At 37.5% G+C, this 17,176-nt stretch overlaps 1 protein-coding gene across 1 annotated transcript in view; it reads left to right on the top strand.

Annotated features, from left to right (window-relative positions):
* Nucleotides 1-17,176, top strand: part of LOC149070500 (solute carrier family 22 member 13-like) — a 159,241-nt gene that overhangs the window by 86,087 nt on the left and 55,978 nt on the right. The window contains exon 3 of the mRNA XM_089249031.1: nucleotides 7,272-7,426. Within this exon, the coding sequence (XP_089105157.1) occupies nucleotides 7,272-7,426 (155 nt within the window). The remainder of the gene's footprint in view (nucleotides 1-7,271; nucleotides 7,427-17,176) is intronic.

Below are 17,176 nucleotides of genomic sequence, written 5' to 3'. Positions count from 1 at the left end.
CGGGTCATCGCCAATCGTCATCAAAAATGTTGTCAGAAGTAGGCACAATCACCAATCGTAATTAAAATTCCAGAAAAGAAAAAAAATGCGTTTAAAACGTTAAACCTGACAAATATGTGAGATAAATCTTCATGATTTCTGCCACAAATAATATAATTTATATTGCGAAAACCCTGTGCGTGTGTGTGTGCGCGGACTCTCGTGTATGCACGACTTTAGTAAATATTATAAATTCAAATAAGTATATCGTTGAATAAACTTGTCAAATGTATAAAAAAACGAACAACGGAAATAAGAGGAATGTCCCGTAATACGGGACATAAATGGGCCGTCAAATTGTTTCAGGAATTTTACTGGTGCTTGTTTTCAGAAAACACTGTCATAACTATAAGTATGATCAACATTACCATGAGTTAATCAAAAACGTGAAAAAATTAATCAAAAACGTGAAAAAATTAATCAAAAGAATGAATTCGAACAAAAATTTTCCTTTCTTCAATTCGGAATTTTTTCGGTGGTACTGGAAATATATATTTCTTACAGTTACGTATTTCAATTTAACAATTATAAAATTTCCATTTGTTTTGGGAATTGTTTGTGTCATTAGTTTTCAGAGCTGAATTCTTATCAGGTTTTTTGTTAATTTTCATTTAATTGTGTTTAAAATTATATCTACGGATACATTTTTCAGCATTCCCACGTATTCGTAAATAATGGATGCCGATTCCCCCCTCCTCCACATCATAAATCAAATTGGTGCAATGGGGGTCCTAAACATTTTTGTTGCTCCGAAACTGTTCGACGCACCTGGTCCCGCGTATGGTAACAGTCTTGATATTAAGTCCCAATTTCTAAGCCATTCGACACAGAGTATAACACCTGTGTTTGCGTATTCGGAGTAAAGAAGAAATGGTGTTAGATAGTTCTTTAAATTCGTGAAAATACTTGTTAAAATCTGCTGTATCAATTTATGAATCATAATAATTGTCAGGATATATCGTTTATTCGTTTGTTACATTTTTCTAGATTATATATGAATAATCGTCAAAAAATGTTTTGCATATCATTTCAATCAAAACACTTACCATTAGTGTCCGCTCATAGATGGCGCTGCATCCTGTGTAATTGAGTTTTCAATCATACACAGTTTCACGCGTTAGGGGCCGTTTAAGTATTACGTCAGCCCATTTTTAGCTATTTTTGACCCCCCCTCCCCCTTGCCAGCAAAAGTCAGCAAAACTCTGGCACCCCTCCCCCCACTTGTCAGCAAAATTTCGTCAGCACTGCCCCCACCTCCTAACGCATACGAAACGTACGCAGGAGAGGGGGGGGGGGCATAGGGGACTAGTGCGCCCCCCCCTAAGAAAAAAAAAAGTTTTTTTTCCATGCCAACAATTTTTTAAAAAAAATTAAAATTTCGAAAGGAAATACTTTTCTATGTTATTAAAATCACTTTCTGTTAATTTCAATGCTATTTGAAGGGTAAGAACTCGAAATTTCTTTAAGAAATTCATTGCGACCCACCCTTTAAGCCATATATGGTAAACCCTTAACCACCCGCATACCAAATGTGGCCCTGAAGGTTATCTGATGTGACTTGCCCCCTCAAACCTAATTTTGTAAAAGGGAACTAAGCGGCACATTTACAAATCGTGGCACATTTTCAGATCATTTAAGTGACCCGCAGCACATTTTCAGATCATTGAAGTAGGCCTCGAAGATTCCTTTCACATTCAAAGGTCACTTAAATAACCCGCGACACAGTTCCAGAACACTTAACGATCCGTGGCACATTTAGAGATCCCTTGAAGGATCCGTGAAACATTTACAGATCACTAAAGTAGGATGTTTTCATCCACACTAGAGTGGATGACACTCTAGGGGAATTATCAATAGGGAGAATATTAGTTCATGTGCCCAATAACTATCGAAAGATTTTTTTCCGTTTTTAGCGCACCGAATAAAATGCCATTAAGAATATTCCATATCTTCATAAAGGGTTGACGGCGTAAGCATCATCCAACCCCCCCCCCCCCCGTTGTCATCAAAAGTCAGCAAATCGGTGGAAACCCCCCCCCCCCCCCCCGATGCTGACGTAATACTGTAATACTTGAATGACCCCTTATGGTTCTTCAAATCATCAAGAAATACATCACAGTCTTTTCTTTCGGATCGCACTTGCCCACGCTAAATCGCCATCTACATTGCCTCGAAGCTGAGCTGGAAGAGATTTCTATTGAAAAAAATTCCCCAACTTTTATGGACATGCAAATTAGACATCCCATGAAAATTGTAGAAATATCATTCATTTCGGGGATTATATTTAGGTTTTCAGCCGAATATATAACCATCGTCCTTTTTTCTTTCAACCGTGTTTATGATTTGAGCTGAGTCGCGAACCTTCATCCAACTCTGACTGTGAGTCTGATTTACATGGAAGAAAATTCGCGGAATTTCCAGCAAACGCGGATGCTGCAACGAGCTGAAGGGCGAAGGGTCAGTCCGAAAAAACGTAAATCATGCACGATATTATGAAGACGAGCCTCGAAATTCCTAATTCCCAGAAGACAAACAAAGCCTTTGATCGAGAAGAAAAATGAGTTGACACCGAACAAATATCTTGATTTACTGCCCGAACGCGAGCAAATAAACCTTCGGTTCTACAGAAGCTTACTTTCGCCACACCTTTTTGAGAGGAAGTATCTCGTTGGATTACGAATCCCTTAACAAAGAATCAACTTTGTACCACTTTGAAGAGTGCTTTGTTTTGATCCGAACCCCCCTCGATGACGTATAAGAAAGTTAATCAACCCAGAAATCCATAAAATGAATGATTCATGCCAATTTTTATTCAATGAGACGCATTTTGCCCTTGTAACTAGGTGCGTGCATCGAAGTGAAAAGCATATAGATGCAATTATGCTGTTTCATACTTATACATGAGGGTACACTTTTTAACATAAATTTTAAGTAGAAGACAAGAGAATTCTCTGATCACGCTATGGAATAAACCAAACAATGAAGGGTCTACATGAGTCCTTGATCAAGTCTTCAAGCCGGTTCGGCTTGTAAACTCATTCGGAAAATTAAGAGTGAGGGCATAACCCACTATTATGAGTGAGCATGTCAGCAAATGAAGTTTTAAGCACTTTTTTTCGAGACAACATTTTAAAGGTCTTAAAAATATTTTTCACATTAATTTTTCAGGTTTTTTTCTTTTTCATTTTTAGCATGGCAAAGCCCTTACGATGTAAAATAACATTTTGAGCGGACAGAGCTACTCCCTGCTATACCACTTAGATAACTGTATAGTGTGACTTGACTACGCTCCTTCAGATGTAATAAATTTTGTTTTGTAACAAAACCAATGCTTAATTTTTTTTTTTCGGGAAAATAAAAAAGATTCGAATTCAAAAGAAAAATAATAGTTAGTGAAATATGCGTTTTTTTTTGTTGTACAGAAAGATCTTTACTCAGTAACGTTCAAATAAGGATCAGGTATTGATACGAATGTGCTCGGTAAACTGAGGCAAAAGTCAAGAATATTTTTCGCTGGTATATCGATGAATTTTCATCCAAATTTTAAAGGATGATTCTTTTTTTTTGTGTGTGATGGGGAAACGGCGCTAATTAACACATTGACATGGTTTAGAATGGGGACAGCGTGAAACTTTTTATTTTTATATTTTCTCCCTCAATTTTTATTTTATACACGTCTAATTTTCTATTATATCTCATCGGGCATAGTTACTTTGCTGTTTCGTTATCTCAGCTGCACAGCTATCTAGAACAGCTTCTCGCATATATTTGATTAGACGTAGTCACTTTGCTATTCCGTTATCTAAGCTGCATAGCTATGTGGTGTAGCAGTAGTAGGTAGGGCCTCCAAAAAATGGCTCGGGGATCCATGATGTTCTTAAGTCAGCCACCTCGTTGGGCAATTTGCCTGTTGTGGCGTTGTATTTGTATTTCAGGCCAAAAGTGCTTTCTTATTTACCCTGTATAACAGAGAATGCACAACCTTTACAGTCCGTGGCTAGATATACGATATTTCTGCCGCTTGCGGGCCAGAAACTTGTATGTATATGGGGTGACCATATTTAATAGAATGTTGAAAATATGTTTCGTAAAAAAAAAATTGTTCAGGAACATCGGTATCCGTACAACCATATGGACAGAACGCTCGCGTAATTTTGGATGCCCAAACTTTTTTATAAAATGTCCCGTTTTTATTTTTTATTTTCAACGAGAATTATTTGAATTTTTCAAATTAGGAATTATATAAGATATAGGATTATATGAGACTTATAAACTATATTATGATGTTTATGACTCCATCATAATCATAGTCATATAAAATATATTCATCTCCCATATGTGACAAATATATATATTATTTTGGTTTACTTTTGTTGGTGAATTTAAAATTCACAAATTTCACTTTATTGCGACTTGTGGCAGCCCTCCTGCTGTTAGCGTTTTCAAAAATTTCAGTGATAGTGGGGAGCATTATCTGTGCGTTTGACAAATTTTTTGGGTGAAAATGGCAACTTTAATTAAATTCGATAAAGGTTTGGCTGAAATGGCAGCTTCAGTTGCGTTTGAAAATTTCTTCAGGTGTAATCAGCAACTTTTTTTTGCATTCGAAAATTTTCTTTGGCGTTTCCCCATATTTTTATAAAGGGAAATATGGTTAGCCTACGTATTTATCGTGCTGCGTATATTGATACTTTTCAACCGCAACGCCTTATGTGGACCGGCCGGATGGAATCCCTTGGGGGCCGTATCTGGCCCGTGGGCTGGAAATCGTCCATCCCTACTATACAGCATACACTTTCCCCAAGCAAGACTTCCTGTTGCTGTTGCTCATCAGGTTTTAAATACGCTCTACCACATTTCACAGTTCGTACCATAAATTCAGAATCACCCTGAAAGAATTTCGAAAAAAAAACAATCACACAAAAGAAGTTATTTTAAATTTTTCTTCTTCTACCCCCTTTATTACATTTATCACATGAGACGAACTGCTGACAGGTTAAGGTTTATGAGAACGAACCGGGTTCGAACCCATGCTCGGGGGAAAAAAAAAGTTTGGTAGTTTTTTTTCTTCGCTATTATATAATTATATTATTTTTTGCTATACCATCATCGTTGCCACGAAATGCATGACTAATTTTCTTTCTTCTCCGTGTTACAATTTACTTCATCACATTTCTTTTCTGTTTCCTCGACATATTCGTACCCGTCAGTCAAGTCAACCTCCAAGACACAAATAATCTTCAGATTCAGAAGAGAGAGAGAGAGAGCAAAAAAAGAGGAAATGGCTAATTCCGCCATAGTTAGTTAAGATTTCAAACCGCCTTTTCATCCTTACGTAATTATACCCACACGTATAGTCCTCATTTTCTCTCTCAGCCAGAAAATTAACAACTTTTTCTTGTTTTTTTTTACTTCACCAATGAGCAAGGGTAAAAATAACAATAATAATAGTTTTGCAGCAATTTTTTTTTCCCCCTTATACATAGGCCTATTTCTGTGTACCGGTCAAGTATAATGGCTGTTCGTATTGTTGTTGATGTCAGTGTTAAGCAACGGGATGAATGTTTTTTTCGGGGTCATATACGTTAAAAAAAAAATATGCTCGGACGTGGGCTGTTATTAGGTGCATTACATTCATTGCATCTCTGTTGTACGCGATGATAAGTATATAAGGGAATAAATAAGCGTATATATACGGTTCACTTCACCGGGAATGACTCCTGTGTGTGCATTTTTGTATTTTTTCAAATTGCATTCTTTGTGTCAGTAGTTCATTATAGTAGTTAGTGGCAAAGACGTCTTGTTTTTCATCAAATATTTTCTTGTTCTTTGGATTCTTCTGTAATGAACTCAGCCGGATGTACCTTTAAGTATAAAAATGTTCCGATTTTTTTTTTAATGATTTACTTGATAAGATACGGATCGGCATTTTCTACGTTCTTCTGTGGTTATATGCTATTGTTTTCTTAAGAGATAGATGTACTATACACTTTCATTCCAGAAGTCGATAATCCGAGCACAGCTCTAGTCTCCGATTGAATTTTCGTAGATGAAATGATATTTGTTTCTTTGAAAAATATATATATTTGATAGATCTTTTATTATCTCCCTTACAGAGATTTTCATGATATTTCATATTATGAGTCCCTAATATGTTCAGTAAGAAAGAAATTACGAAGATAGAACTCATTTTCATAAGCTTAACTGTGGTGATAGAGAACATGCATCTTATAATAATGTTTCTTTATGAGATATCTATTTGATCATGAGGAATTCTATTGTGTCCTGCAATTTTTGTCTGTAATGTTACCCGATAAACTACGCATCTTTGAATTTACGCTGCGGCATGACACAGAGGTATACGCAGAGTAGGATACTGGGCACTGGGGAGAGGGTGTCTCAAAATGATCAAAACTCCAAAATATTTTCAGATATATTTGTAAAAAAAGAGTCAGAGTGGCGATCACAGCATATTTTCACGAGCGAAATGCACTGTTGTGCAACTAACTTACAGAGAACTCTTGGAAAAATATATCAATATCTCAGATATAAAACGCGAGTTCTTTTCTTTAGGTAGACCAATCAACTACTTTTTTGTCCTATTTATGAATACTACGCATATTTGTGCAAATAAGTGACGATAACTCGACAGAACTGGAAGTCTTTGATATCTCGTGTAATCTCTCGTTGTAGGCATCCACAATATTGCATAAAAAAATCGAATGAATCTCCAACGGGTTGAGACCTAAACACCTAAATGTCAGTAACACTAAAGCACAATTCAATATAACTTTTATAGACCGAACCCATTCCAAATTGATCTGATAAATTATTTTCCCACGAACTTAATTCCATCGTGTGTGTTCCTATTCATAAAAAAAAAGCGGCAGGTAATGAGAAACATTTCTTTCGCCTTTTTATATTCTACAGAAACAGCTCGAATAGGATAAAGAAAGGTATAATAACAATATAAAAATAACCCTTTTCTCATCATGTCAATCGATATGATGAATCGGTGCTTTCAAACATCGTTTTACACGCTATATCGCGTCAATGTCAATCCCAATCCAATGTCACGAATAATAGCTTCTCTGTCTCTCTTCTATTTTTTTTTTTTAGCATGTGTACGACTCAAATTACATTCGCGTAATGGTATCTATTGGCTTGACGGCTTTTAGTGACAGAATATTATACTAATCTCATTATTTTCTCTTTTATTTTTCTCTCTAAAGGTTTGGACGGAAGAAAACGTTCTGTTGGGTGGTCCTGCTGTCCGTGCTGTCGAACATCGCGACCATCATGGCACCCGATCACACGAGTTTCACGATCGCACGGTTCCTGACGGCTTTTGGGATATCGACGATCTCTACGACCTCTTTCATGATTGGTAAGTTTGAAAAACATCGAGATCAGGACTTACCTTGACCTGCAGGGGTTCTTAACCAAGGTCCACGGACCCCTTACTCTTTGGAGAGATTTAGAGGTCCGTGAATTTCAATGAGAAAACATTTATAACTCATTAATTTTACACACACTACTATGTACTGAACATTATTTTGTGAAAGAGGTCCATGTAACAAAATAGAGCGAGAACATTTGCTTTAAACAGTGGTTCTCAAAATGTGGGTCACATTAATGAACTTGGGGGGAGGGGGGTCACGATTTAATTTTCAAAATAAAATCGTCTTTTGACGAGTAACATATTTTCATATTTCGCACCGTTTATAAAAATATATCAAACCAATATACAGAACAGACTGTGCACGACCAGGCTCTGTTGCTTACGCGATTTCAACTCATTGCCCCGGACGGCGCGGTCGCGCAGGAGAAATTTCTGAGAGAAAAGAAGGGAGATTGGGAACCCTATTGTAGGGTGCAATACACATTCGTTAATCATCATACATCGTATAATTCGTTATACATACAATCGTTGTGACAATAGACCTCGTAACGTGACAATAGACCTCGTAGCGTGACAATAGGATCGTTTTGGCAATATACCTTCATTCGAGATTCAAAACTGTGTAAATGCAATGTGTTGTGTAAATGAAAAATTACAATATGGAAAATTGGGAGCGCTATCGTGGGACCCAAAGGAGGAGACAACTCATGTAAACCAATATGCAGGGTGAACGTGACCTGTTTTGCCAAATGAGGGAGGCGAGGTGATAATCCAGCCGACGTGGAACATGAAACATCCCACCAACACTGTCCCTATCACGAACCGTTTTTTAGTTATGGTGGATATTATGATAAAAAATGAGCCAAGTCTGAAAATACCCAGATTTGTGAAGTTTCCGCCAGACCTAAAAGCAAGCTAAGTACATATTTGAAGAAAATGGGGAAGAGCAGTAGGGGTCACTGATCAAGTTCTTGTCAAAAAATGGAGGTCGTATTGCCTAAACGCATGGGTTCATCTGGGCACCACCCCACCACCAGAGGCTTCAAGAGAGTGAAATCTAGCTATAATTTGCGAGAGTAAGCACTATATCTAAATTGGTAGACAGGTACCTCTAACGAGGTAAGAGGCCACCCTGCAAAATCACTTTGCCAGGCGTGTTGTTTGCCTGCGTATGGCAGGACAGGAACTACAGGAGAGCGAAAGGAACAACAACTGCCCATGAGGCAAAATTTTGTGGTGGCAAATTTTACTTTGCGAATAAAACCACCGTCATAAAATCATCGAATTTTACTGAGGTGGTAGTGGCGAAATCATGCTTGTCCTTCTCACAAAAATCTTAGTTTGGACTCTGACGTGTAAGACGACCTGAAGACTGTCGATAAAATTATTTTCGGAGGGAGCGGGAGAGAAATCGAAGAAAAAAGTGGCAGGGGCAGCTTCGAGCCTAATTGCTGCCCCTAAAGACGAATCTTGCGGAAGGCCGGCAAATCTTTTGCCAAGAAAAGAACGGAACACACCCGATTTTCATATTTTGTAAAAAGCCAGACACAATTGTTTACTAAGCAAAGTGTATATGAACCGTCCCGCTTTCAAAGGAATTGCCTCACTCTTTGTTCAGGATCATTATATCGATCTTAATTGTGCCACATAATTCAATAAACAACACAGATCTTATTAATAAGCTATCGTAACTCACACTTATCCTGTATAACGAGTATAACAATGCGACTTTTATTAATAAATTTATTTCAAAGGTGTTTTTGGTGCTCCAGAGATATTTCAAGGGAGTAGCCGGATTTTTTCCTGTGCCTTTATTTGACAGTTCCGGAAAAATTACTGGGTAGGATCGACAAAATGCACACTTGTCCCACTCGTGATAGAATGCATTCTTATTTCCGATATAACACTTAAAGACCTTGTCTATTTCTTCATTACGTCTCAACATCTCTTTCGTCAAGATGCGGCTCAAAAGCGTGATGCAATGGGAATTTTTACTAATGGAAATTTAAATTTTTTATGTCTATCTAAGGACAAAGCTGCCGCCCAGTTGCACCATCGCTTCAGGCACCTCTTTAAAAGTGAGCTCTCGTGCCTCAAGGAAGAATTGCCTTAAAGTACAAGAAGACACTCACATATTGTGACACTTATGCTTGTATATTTGGATAGTCTTTCTGGATTCTTATCTCAGTGTAATCCCATTTTAGAATTAATGCTTTCAATCTCAAAGGTCAAGCAGATTGAATAGAATCAACAGATTTTGTTCACGATATTCCTCCCGATCATTCTCTTTCAAAAGATATGCGCCAGCGATATGAATGGATAACATGAAAATACATTAAGAAACATCGGTAGCGATTAGCCAAAGAAAGTATAAAAATACAGTGAAGAGATTTATTACGGCTGTTGATCACGCTGGACATTTAAATGCTTCCAAGTATAAGTGTTACACACGCGAAAAAAATGTTATTTGTCAAGGCGATATGCATTAAAAAAAAAGCAAATTAACGGCATGCACATTCGCCGGAGGTCTTGCATGAGATCCATGGAAGGATAGTCTTCACTTTGTTATGAGCTTCTTCTGTGGTGTCCCGCGAAAAGCAATTAAATCTAAGAAGAAAGCCCGTAAATTTCATGAGGACGGGATATTCTTTTGTTCGAAGATATATACGCCATATACACGGTTGTGCTCACGTTTTTTTACCTGCACCTGTAGCAGCCACCGTATAATTCAGTTCTACGTGCATAAATACTTTTTTTCGAGAATCTGTTTTTTTACGATTCGAAGAATGAATGTTTCCGATAATTGTTCGGCAACAGCGAAAGCATGAAAAATCGTTTTTACGTAATCTCTGGTGAGAATTCATTACCATTAAGCGGATGGTTTGTTCTCTGATTCTTAAAAGGTGTAGGGTTAATGCAGTCGGCGAGAACATTAGAGATTGCCACAATTAGTTTGGCACTTGACCTATTAGATACGTTCATCAATACCTTCTCGGTGATATTGTGAGTCCTCCTAGAAGAGTTTCGGCTGACCTTCGTAGCAATATATTCGACCTCCCATAATTCAATAACAAAAAACAACATTTTATTGCCTTTATTTTTTTTCTTTCTCAACCTTTTCACAAATATAGTTCATGTTAATGGGCTACCTCAGGGGTTTCTCAACTTGAAACGTTCATGGCACCTTTGAGAATGCGATAGGAATTTCGAATATGGGCTTAAGAATTGGGCGGAACTATCAATCTATTGGTGAAAACAAAATCGATATATTAACGGACGCACATATAGTAGTAAACGTGCGTGTGTGTGCCCCCCCACCCCCCATCTTCGAACAGATCCATGTTTTTTGGCAGTAGTCTAGTCTAGGACTTTTAGTTCTCTCCTTATAATAAACTAAATTTTCAAAGAAAAAAAATTAAGTAGTTTTAAATAGTACAAAAAAATATAAAACCAATACCAACCCCTGATGCGCAGGCAGATGCACGGGGATGGTAATGGGGGTGATCATCCCTCTTCCTTCAGTAAAAAACAGCATTATTGGCATAGGTGGGAGCGCGGAGATGTACATTCGCCCGCCCGGTCCACTATGCGCACTCTCGCTGGTTCACCCCCCCCCCCTCCGTTCGAGGATCCTATCCATTATGCCCTGGTATCATTTTCTATGTGTGTGTGTCTGTAAGGGGGGGGGGGGCAGAAGCGGCACATGACCTGAACAGAACCACGAGTTCTGGAAGGAGATTCTTTGGAACCATCTTCCATAGAGAATACAAGTACTAGCCACACACACAATTAAAATTATCTTATATTTCTATATCTCGGTAGTACACATTATTTTGTTTTTGCAATGCCTCGTTAACGTGAGGCTTTTATCCACATGCACAAGTATGCCCCTGCGTTAAAGCGTCTCTGCATTCTTTAACCTTCTCCGACAAGGTGTTTTTTTTTTTTTGATGGAACAGAATTCCGAAACTTAGTGGACCACTAAATTGATTTTCAGTTGATATATAGAACAAAAATGAGTGATTCTCTGGGCCTACTGTATCATATCTATTGGGATATTGAAGAGGATCGCAAAAATATTCTCGCACCGGGCCTTCAAATGACTGAGTCCGGCCCTGACTAGTACGAGGAGTGATTCTGCCCTATATCTAGGGCACCACTGTAAAAAGACATTGTTATTTTCTATCTACTTGTACCTAAGAATAACCAGTTAATATCTTCCAACCATCGTGCTTATATTACTGGAGGGAGCATCCAGCCGCCGCGACGTCGTAGACATCTAATGCGAGGAAACCACGTGACTCGGTGAAAACAAACACGATCCCCCATAGAGATCAATGTTAAAATTGCCACTTTTAGCAGAGAAATGCGGAAATTCAGTAAGGTTTTCCACAGCATCAATACTTTTAAAAATTGAATTCAATTTTTGATTTCCGTATGAGTATTGAGTTCGCTTAGAAATACGAAGCCCAAAAAATTAAATATAAAATAATGAGCCAGACCCACTTTTGAGGTGGATATTCATGCAATAACATTAATTTCTGCTTTTTATTTCTGCTTTTATTCTCAAGCACGAAAATGAAAATTAATGGCTCCGTATTGTCTTATATTACCCAATTGTATCAATCCATTTAGTTTAAGGTGTTTTGAAATTAATTCTGGAATTATTTCTTTAATTATTATTTTTTTCATTACTTCTGGAGTAATTGCTTTAATCAATTCTGGATTTGTTTCTTTCATTAATGCTGAAATTATATCTTTCATTAATGCTAGAATTATTTCTTTTATTGATTCTGGAATTAATTCTCATTAATTCTGGCATTATCTCTTTCATTAATTCTGGCATTATCTCTTTCATTAATTCTGGCATTATCTCTTTCATTAATTTTGGAATTATATCTCATTAATTTTGGATTGCACTTTTCCATTAATGCTTTAATTTCTTCTCTTTCATTAATGCTGGAATTATTTCTCTTTCATTAATTTTGGTCACCGCTGGCAGGATCATTGGAACCATCAGATAAATAATAAACTTCATGCCATCAAGCCCACACTTGGCCATTGGCGTTCGAGCTGCAGAACTAACAGAAAGGAGGAAGTTCTGCTTGCCCGGTTACGCATAGGACACAGTCGCCTCACACAATCATATTTATTATTACGAGAGAGTCAACCAGAGTGCCCTCATTGTCAAAGTCCATTGACCATTGTTCATGCTTTTACTTGTTCACATCATCGTCATCATTTTAGGACCGCTTTTGGTCATAGTCATCTTTCACTTCATGACATTTTAAATGACAATAGCGATGCATCTCGCATTTTTAAATTCATCAAAGCCATTGGTTTACATGACAAATTATAGTTTTTACAATTTATGTCATTGTTTTACGTTTCATGTTCCTTTTTATGTTTTAGTTTTTTTGACATGACAAAAGGACATCTTTCTTATATTTATGTCTTGCTTTGGCGCAGTTTGACCAAATTGGTCCTTGCGCCAATATATTCAAAATCCAATCCAATCCATTAATTTTGGAATTATTTCACTTTAATTCTGGAATTACCGCTTTCATTAATTTTGGAGCTGAAATTATCACTTCCATTAATTCTTAAATTATCACTTCCATTAATTCTTAAATTATCACTTATACAAATACAAATACAAATACAAATACAACGCCACAACAGGCAAAATGCCCAACGACGTGGCTGATAAAAAGATGCCCATAAAAATATGGTTGTCATATGTTTCAAAAATACAGCAACCCAATTAAAAATGCAATTAACACAAATTACAAACAATATATACACATGATAAAATATTATACAATGCCCATAAAGAATACTTATGGTCGTCTTATTCTAAGAATGGATAGCTTCTCGATTTACCCCAACATGTTTATCGTATTTCTTTTTAAACGTGTCAATTGTGTTACAATTTACTACCTCCGGGGGTAAGCTATTCCATTTATTAACAACCCTATTGGAGAAAAATTCCCTGCGACACCATAACCTTGCATTGTCCCTCACCAATCGATACTGGTGTCCCCTTGTAAAAGCAGTCGATTGGCGGTGTACTAAAAGTTCATGGTCCATCCTATCCATCCCATTGAAAATTTTGAACACTTCGATCATATCTCCTCGACACCTGCGTTCATCCAATGTAAACATATTCAAAAAATGAAGTCTTTCTTCATAACTCAAGCCCTGTGTGCCAATAAGGACACGCGTAGCTCTTCTCTGCACCCCTTCAACCAAGTCTATGTCCCTCTGTAGGTATGGTCTCCAAAACCTTACAGCATACTCCAGTCCAGGACGAACTAAGCCTCGAAAAAGCGGAAGAATGACTTTAGGAGAACGCGAAGAGACCTTTTTGAAAATGAGACCAAGCATTCTATTCGCTTTTTTGACAACCGCTGAACAATGTTCAGAAAACTTAAGTCGCTCGTCAATGAGAATTCCCAAATCGGTGACTCTAGTTGCATCCGGGATAGTGACACCATTCAACTCGTAAGAGAACCGTGGGTTGTTCGAACCAAAATGAGCGACCATGCACTTATCTACGCTAAACGTCATGCTCCATTCATTTGCCCATGCCGCAATCTTGTTTAAGTTGGTCTGGAGCAACTCCCTATCGCTTTCATTTCCGATTATCCCCATTAGCTTCACATCATCTGCGAATTTGCTAGTAATTCCATCGATACCCTGATCGAGTTTGTCGATAAAAAGTGAAAAAAGTATGGGGCCAAGGACACTTCCCTGAGGAACTCCACTTGTGACGTCTTGCCAACCAGAGAATTCCCCGTTCACCATAACTCGTTGCGACCTATCTCTTAACCACGATTCTATCCAATTCAGCAAGTTGCCCCCTATTCCAATCTCGTGTAAACGCTTCAAGAGTTTGCCATGTTGGACCCGATCGAATGCCTTCTGGAAATCAAGGTAAACAACGTCGACATTTTTGCTCTTACCCAAAGCCTTAGTCACGTAATCATAGAAGCAAAGGAGGTTAGTTACACATGACTTCCCCTTCCTGAACCCATGCTGATTATCCGACAATACATTATTCTCGTCTATCCACTTCACAAACTGCCTTTTGATGATAATTTCCAAAATTTTCGAGAGGGAGCTCGTCAAACTCACTGGACGATAATTAGACACCACTTCTCTACTACCCTTCTTAAATATCGGAACAACGTTAGCCAGTTTCCAATCTCTCGGGACGATACCCTCAGCAACACTACTCCTGTATATCTGTGCGACTGGCCCCAACAATTCATTAGCACCTTCCCTGAGAACCCTGGGATAGATATCATCTGGTCCTGGTGCTTTGCTTGCACATACATTTCTTAGAAGATTTAGGACCTCCACGTCTTCCACTTGAATATCGTTGAGCGTTTTATTACCCCATGCAACACCCGTACATCGAATATCATTATCTCCATTAAAAACCGACGCGAAAAAGTCATTGAAAGCACTACACATGCCTACATTGCTCTCTACTTTTGAGCCTCCTATCGAGAGGGGGCCAACTGTCCCCTTACATCCATTATTGACGTATCGAAAAAATGATTTTGGGTCAGAGCCAATGTTATCTGCCAACCTAGATTCAACTTGCTTTTTACTATCCCTTATCGCTTTCTTCAACAGTCTTCTTTTATCAGTAAACAATGATAGGTCACCTCGTCCACTTTTATACTCTCTGAATGCTCTTTTCTTTTCAAGATAAAGGTTCCGCACGCTATCCGTGAACCATAGAGGGTGTGATGTACAAACACGCTTTTTTCGAACAAAGGGTATGACGTCGTGCAAAACAGAGGACAGCTTCGTACTAAATTCTTCCCATTGACTTACCACCCCTACTGATTCCAACCGGTCTTTGAAAACTTCCGCAAACCTTCTTCGCAAAACATCAAAGTTAGTTCTCCGAAAACAAGGAACCAGTCTTTTGTTATCAACCTTACCCGAGGAAAAGTTACAGTGAAATCTGACGATACGATGATCACTGGAATAAAACTCTTCCCCCACCGAAACATGTTCAACTAGATCCTCAGAACTAGTAAGAACTAAATCCAAAATAGCAGTACCCCTAGTGGCTTCTGATACATGCTGATACAAAAAATTTTCGAGCACCAACTTAAGAAAGTCTCTTTCATACTGATTTCCAGATGAAAGGTTCTCCCAATCAATACCCGGGTAATTGAAATCCCCTAGTATGAGAACCCTCTTTCGCTTACACATGTAGGAAATTTCATCATGCAATTTGGCGATATAGTTTTGATCCCTATTCGGTGGATTGTAACAAACCCCAACAATAAGCTTATGACGTCTTTTGTTCTCAAGTTCAACCCATATGGTTTCAATATCACTTCTCTGCACGTTACACTCTCTAGCCTTCAAACATGATTTCACGTATATCAACACTCCACCCCCTTTCCTATCAGATCTATTTCTCAAAAAAGTATCGTATCCGGAGATGTGTAAGAAAGATTCATCCCCACCATTCCATTAATTCTTAAATTATCACTTCCATTAATTCTCAAATTATCACTTCCATTAATTCTCAAATTATCACTTCCATTAATTCTTAAATTATCACTTCCATTAATTCTGGAATTATCTTCAATTACTCTCATGAAAGGAATGCCACATGCGACTCATGAAAGGAACAAATTTAAATGAAAGAAACATAGAAATGAATCGATCTACCTGTTTTTGCTTCAAAAAATGCTTGATTAAAGCTGCGAAATTTAATTTATATGGACCCATAATATTAATTTCAAAACATCCTAAACTATATCGATTGATGCAACTTGATAATATAAGTTAATACGGAGACATTAATTCTTATTTTCGTACTTGAGAAGATATAAATAAAAAGCTGAAATTAATGTTATTGCATGGATATCCACCTCAAAAAAGTGGGTCTGGCTCATTATTTTATATTTAATTTTCTGGGCTTCGTATTCCTAAGCGAACTCAATATTTCGAAAATGGAAAATCCAATACAATTTTTAAAACTATTGATGTGTGGCGGAAAACTCACTAAATATCCGCATTTCTATGTTGAAATCGGCAATTTTAACATTGATCTTTATGGCGGATTGTGTTTGTTTGCACCGAGTCACGTGGCTTCCAACGAAAGATGTTGGGGGACACCGTTCTCAGCACTGCCAAGGCGGAGACCGCTGACGTCATACTCTCTCCAGTAATATAAGCTCGACGCTTCCAACACCCTAAAGCAGCGGCTCCCAAACTTTGTGCCCTCAACCTTTGTCAAGCCCCATGCCATAAATTAATGAAGGAAGTAAGTAATCTCCCCTCGCTATCAAGGAGACGGTAATCACAGCAACTTTAATATAGAAGTGATGACATTCAGCTAAAACTTATTTTATATGAAACATTTCAACTTAAATGTATATGAACCAACTTTTAATAAAAAAATTACACGTAAAATTTATAAAAAAAATATATTTTAAAAAAAATGTCGACATGCACCAGAAACTATTCCTAACTTTTTATTCTCATATAGAATAAGAATCTCTCTCTCTTTTATTCTAAGTCCATTAAAAATGTAACAGATGTCGCTATAAACATAAATATTCATCACGAATTTTTACCATTCGATTCAACTTTTACCATTCGAATGATAATAAAAATTGACAAAAGAGATACGTTTCAGAAAACCTTTGGGTTTCTCAAAAAGGAAAAGAAAAAATCGAATGTACATTCGATTAATTT

This window comes from Pholcus phalangioides, unplaced genomic scaffold, assembly GCF_987345545.1.
Source record: "Pholcus phalangioides strain wild (caught in Gottingen) unplaced genomic scaffold, Ppha-v1.0 ptg000021l_1, whole genome shotgun sequence".
In the NCBI taxonomy this organism is placed as follows: Eukaryota; Metazoa; Arthropoda; class Arachnida; order Araneae; family Pholcidae; genus Pholcus; species Pholcus phalangioides.
The sequence above is the reverse complement of the archived record's forward strand: the minus strand, read 5'-3'. Positions and strand labels throughout refer to the sequence as shown.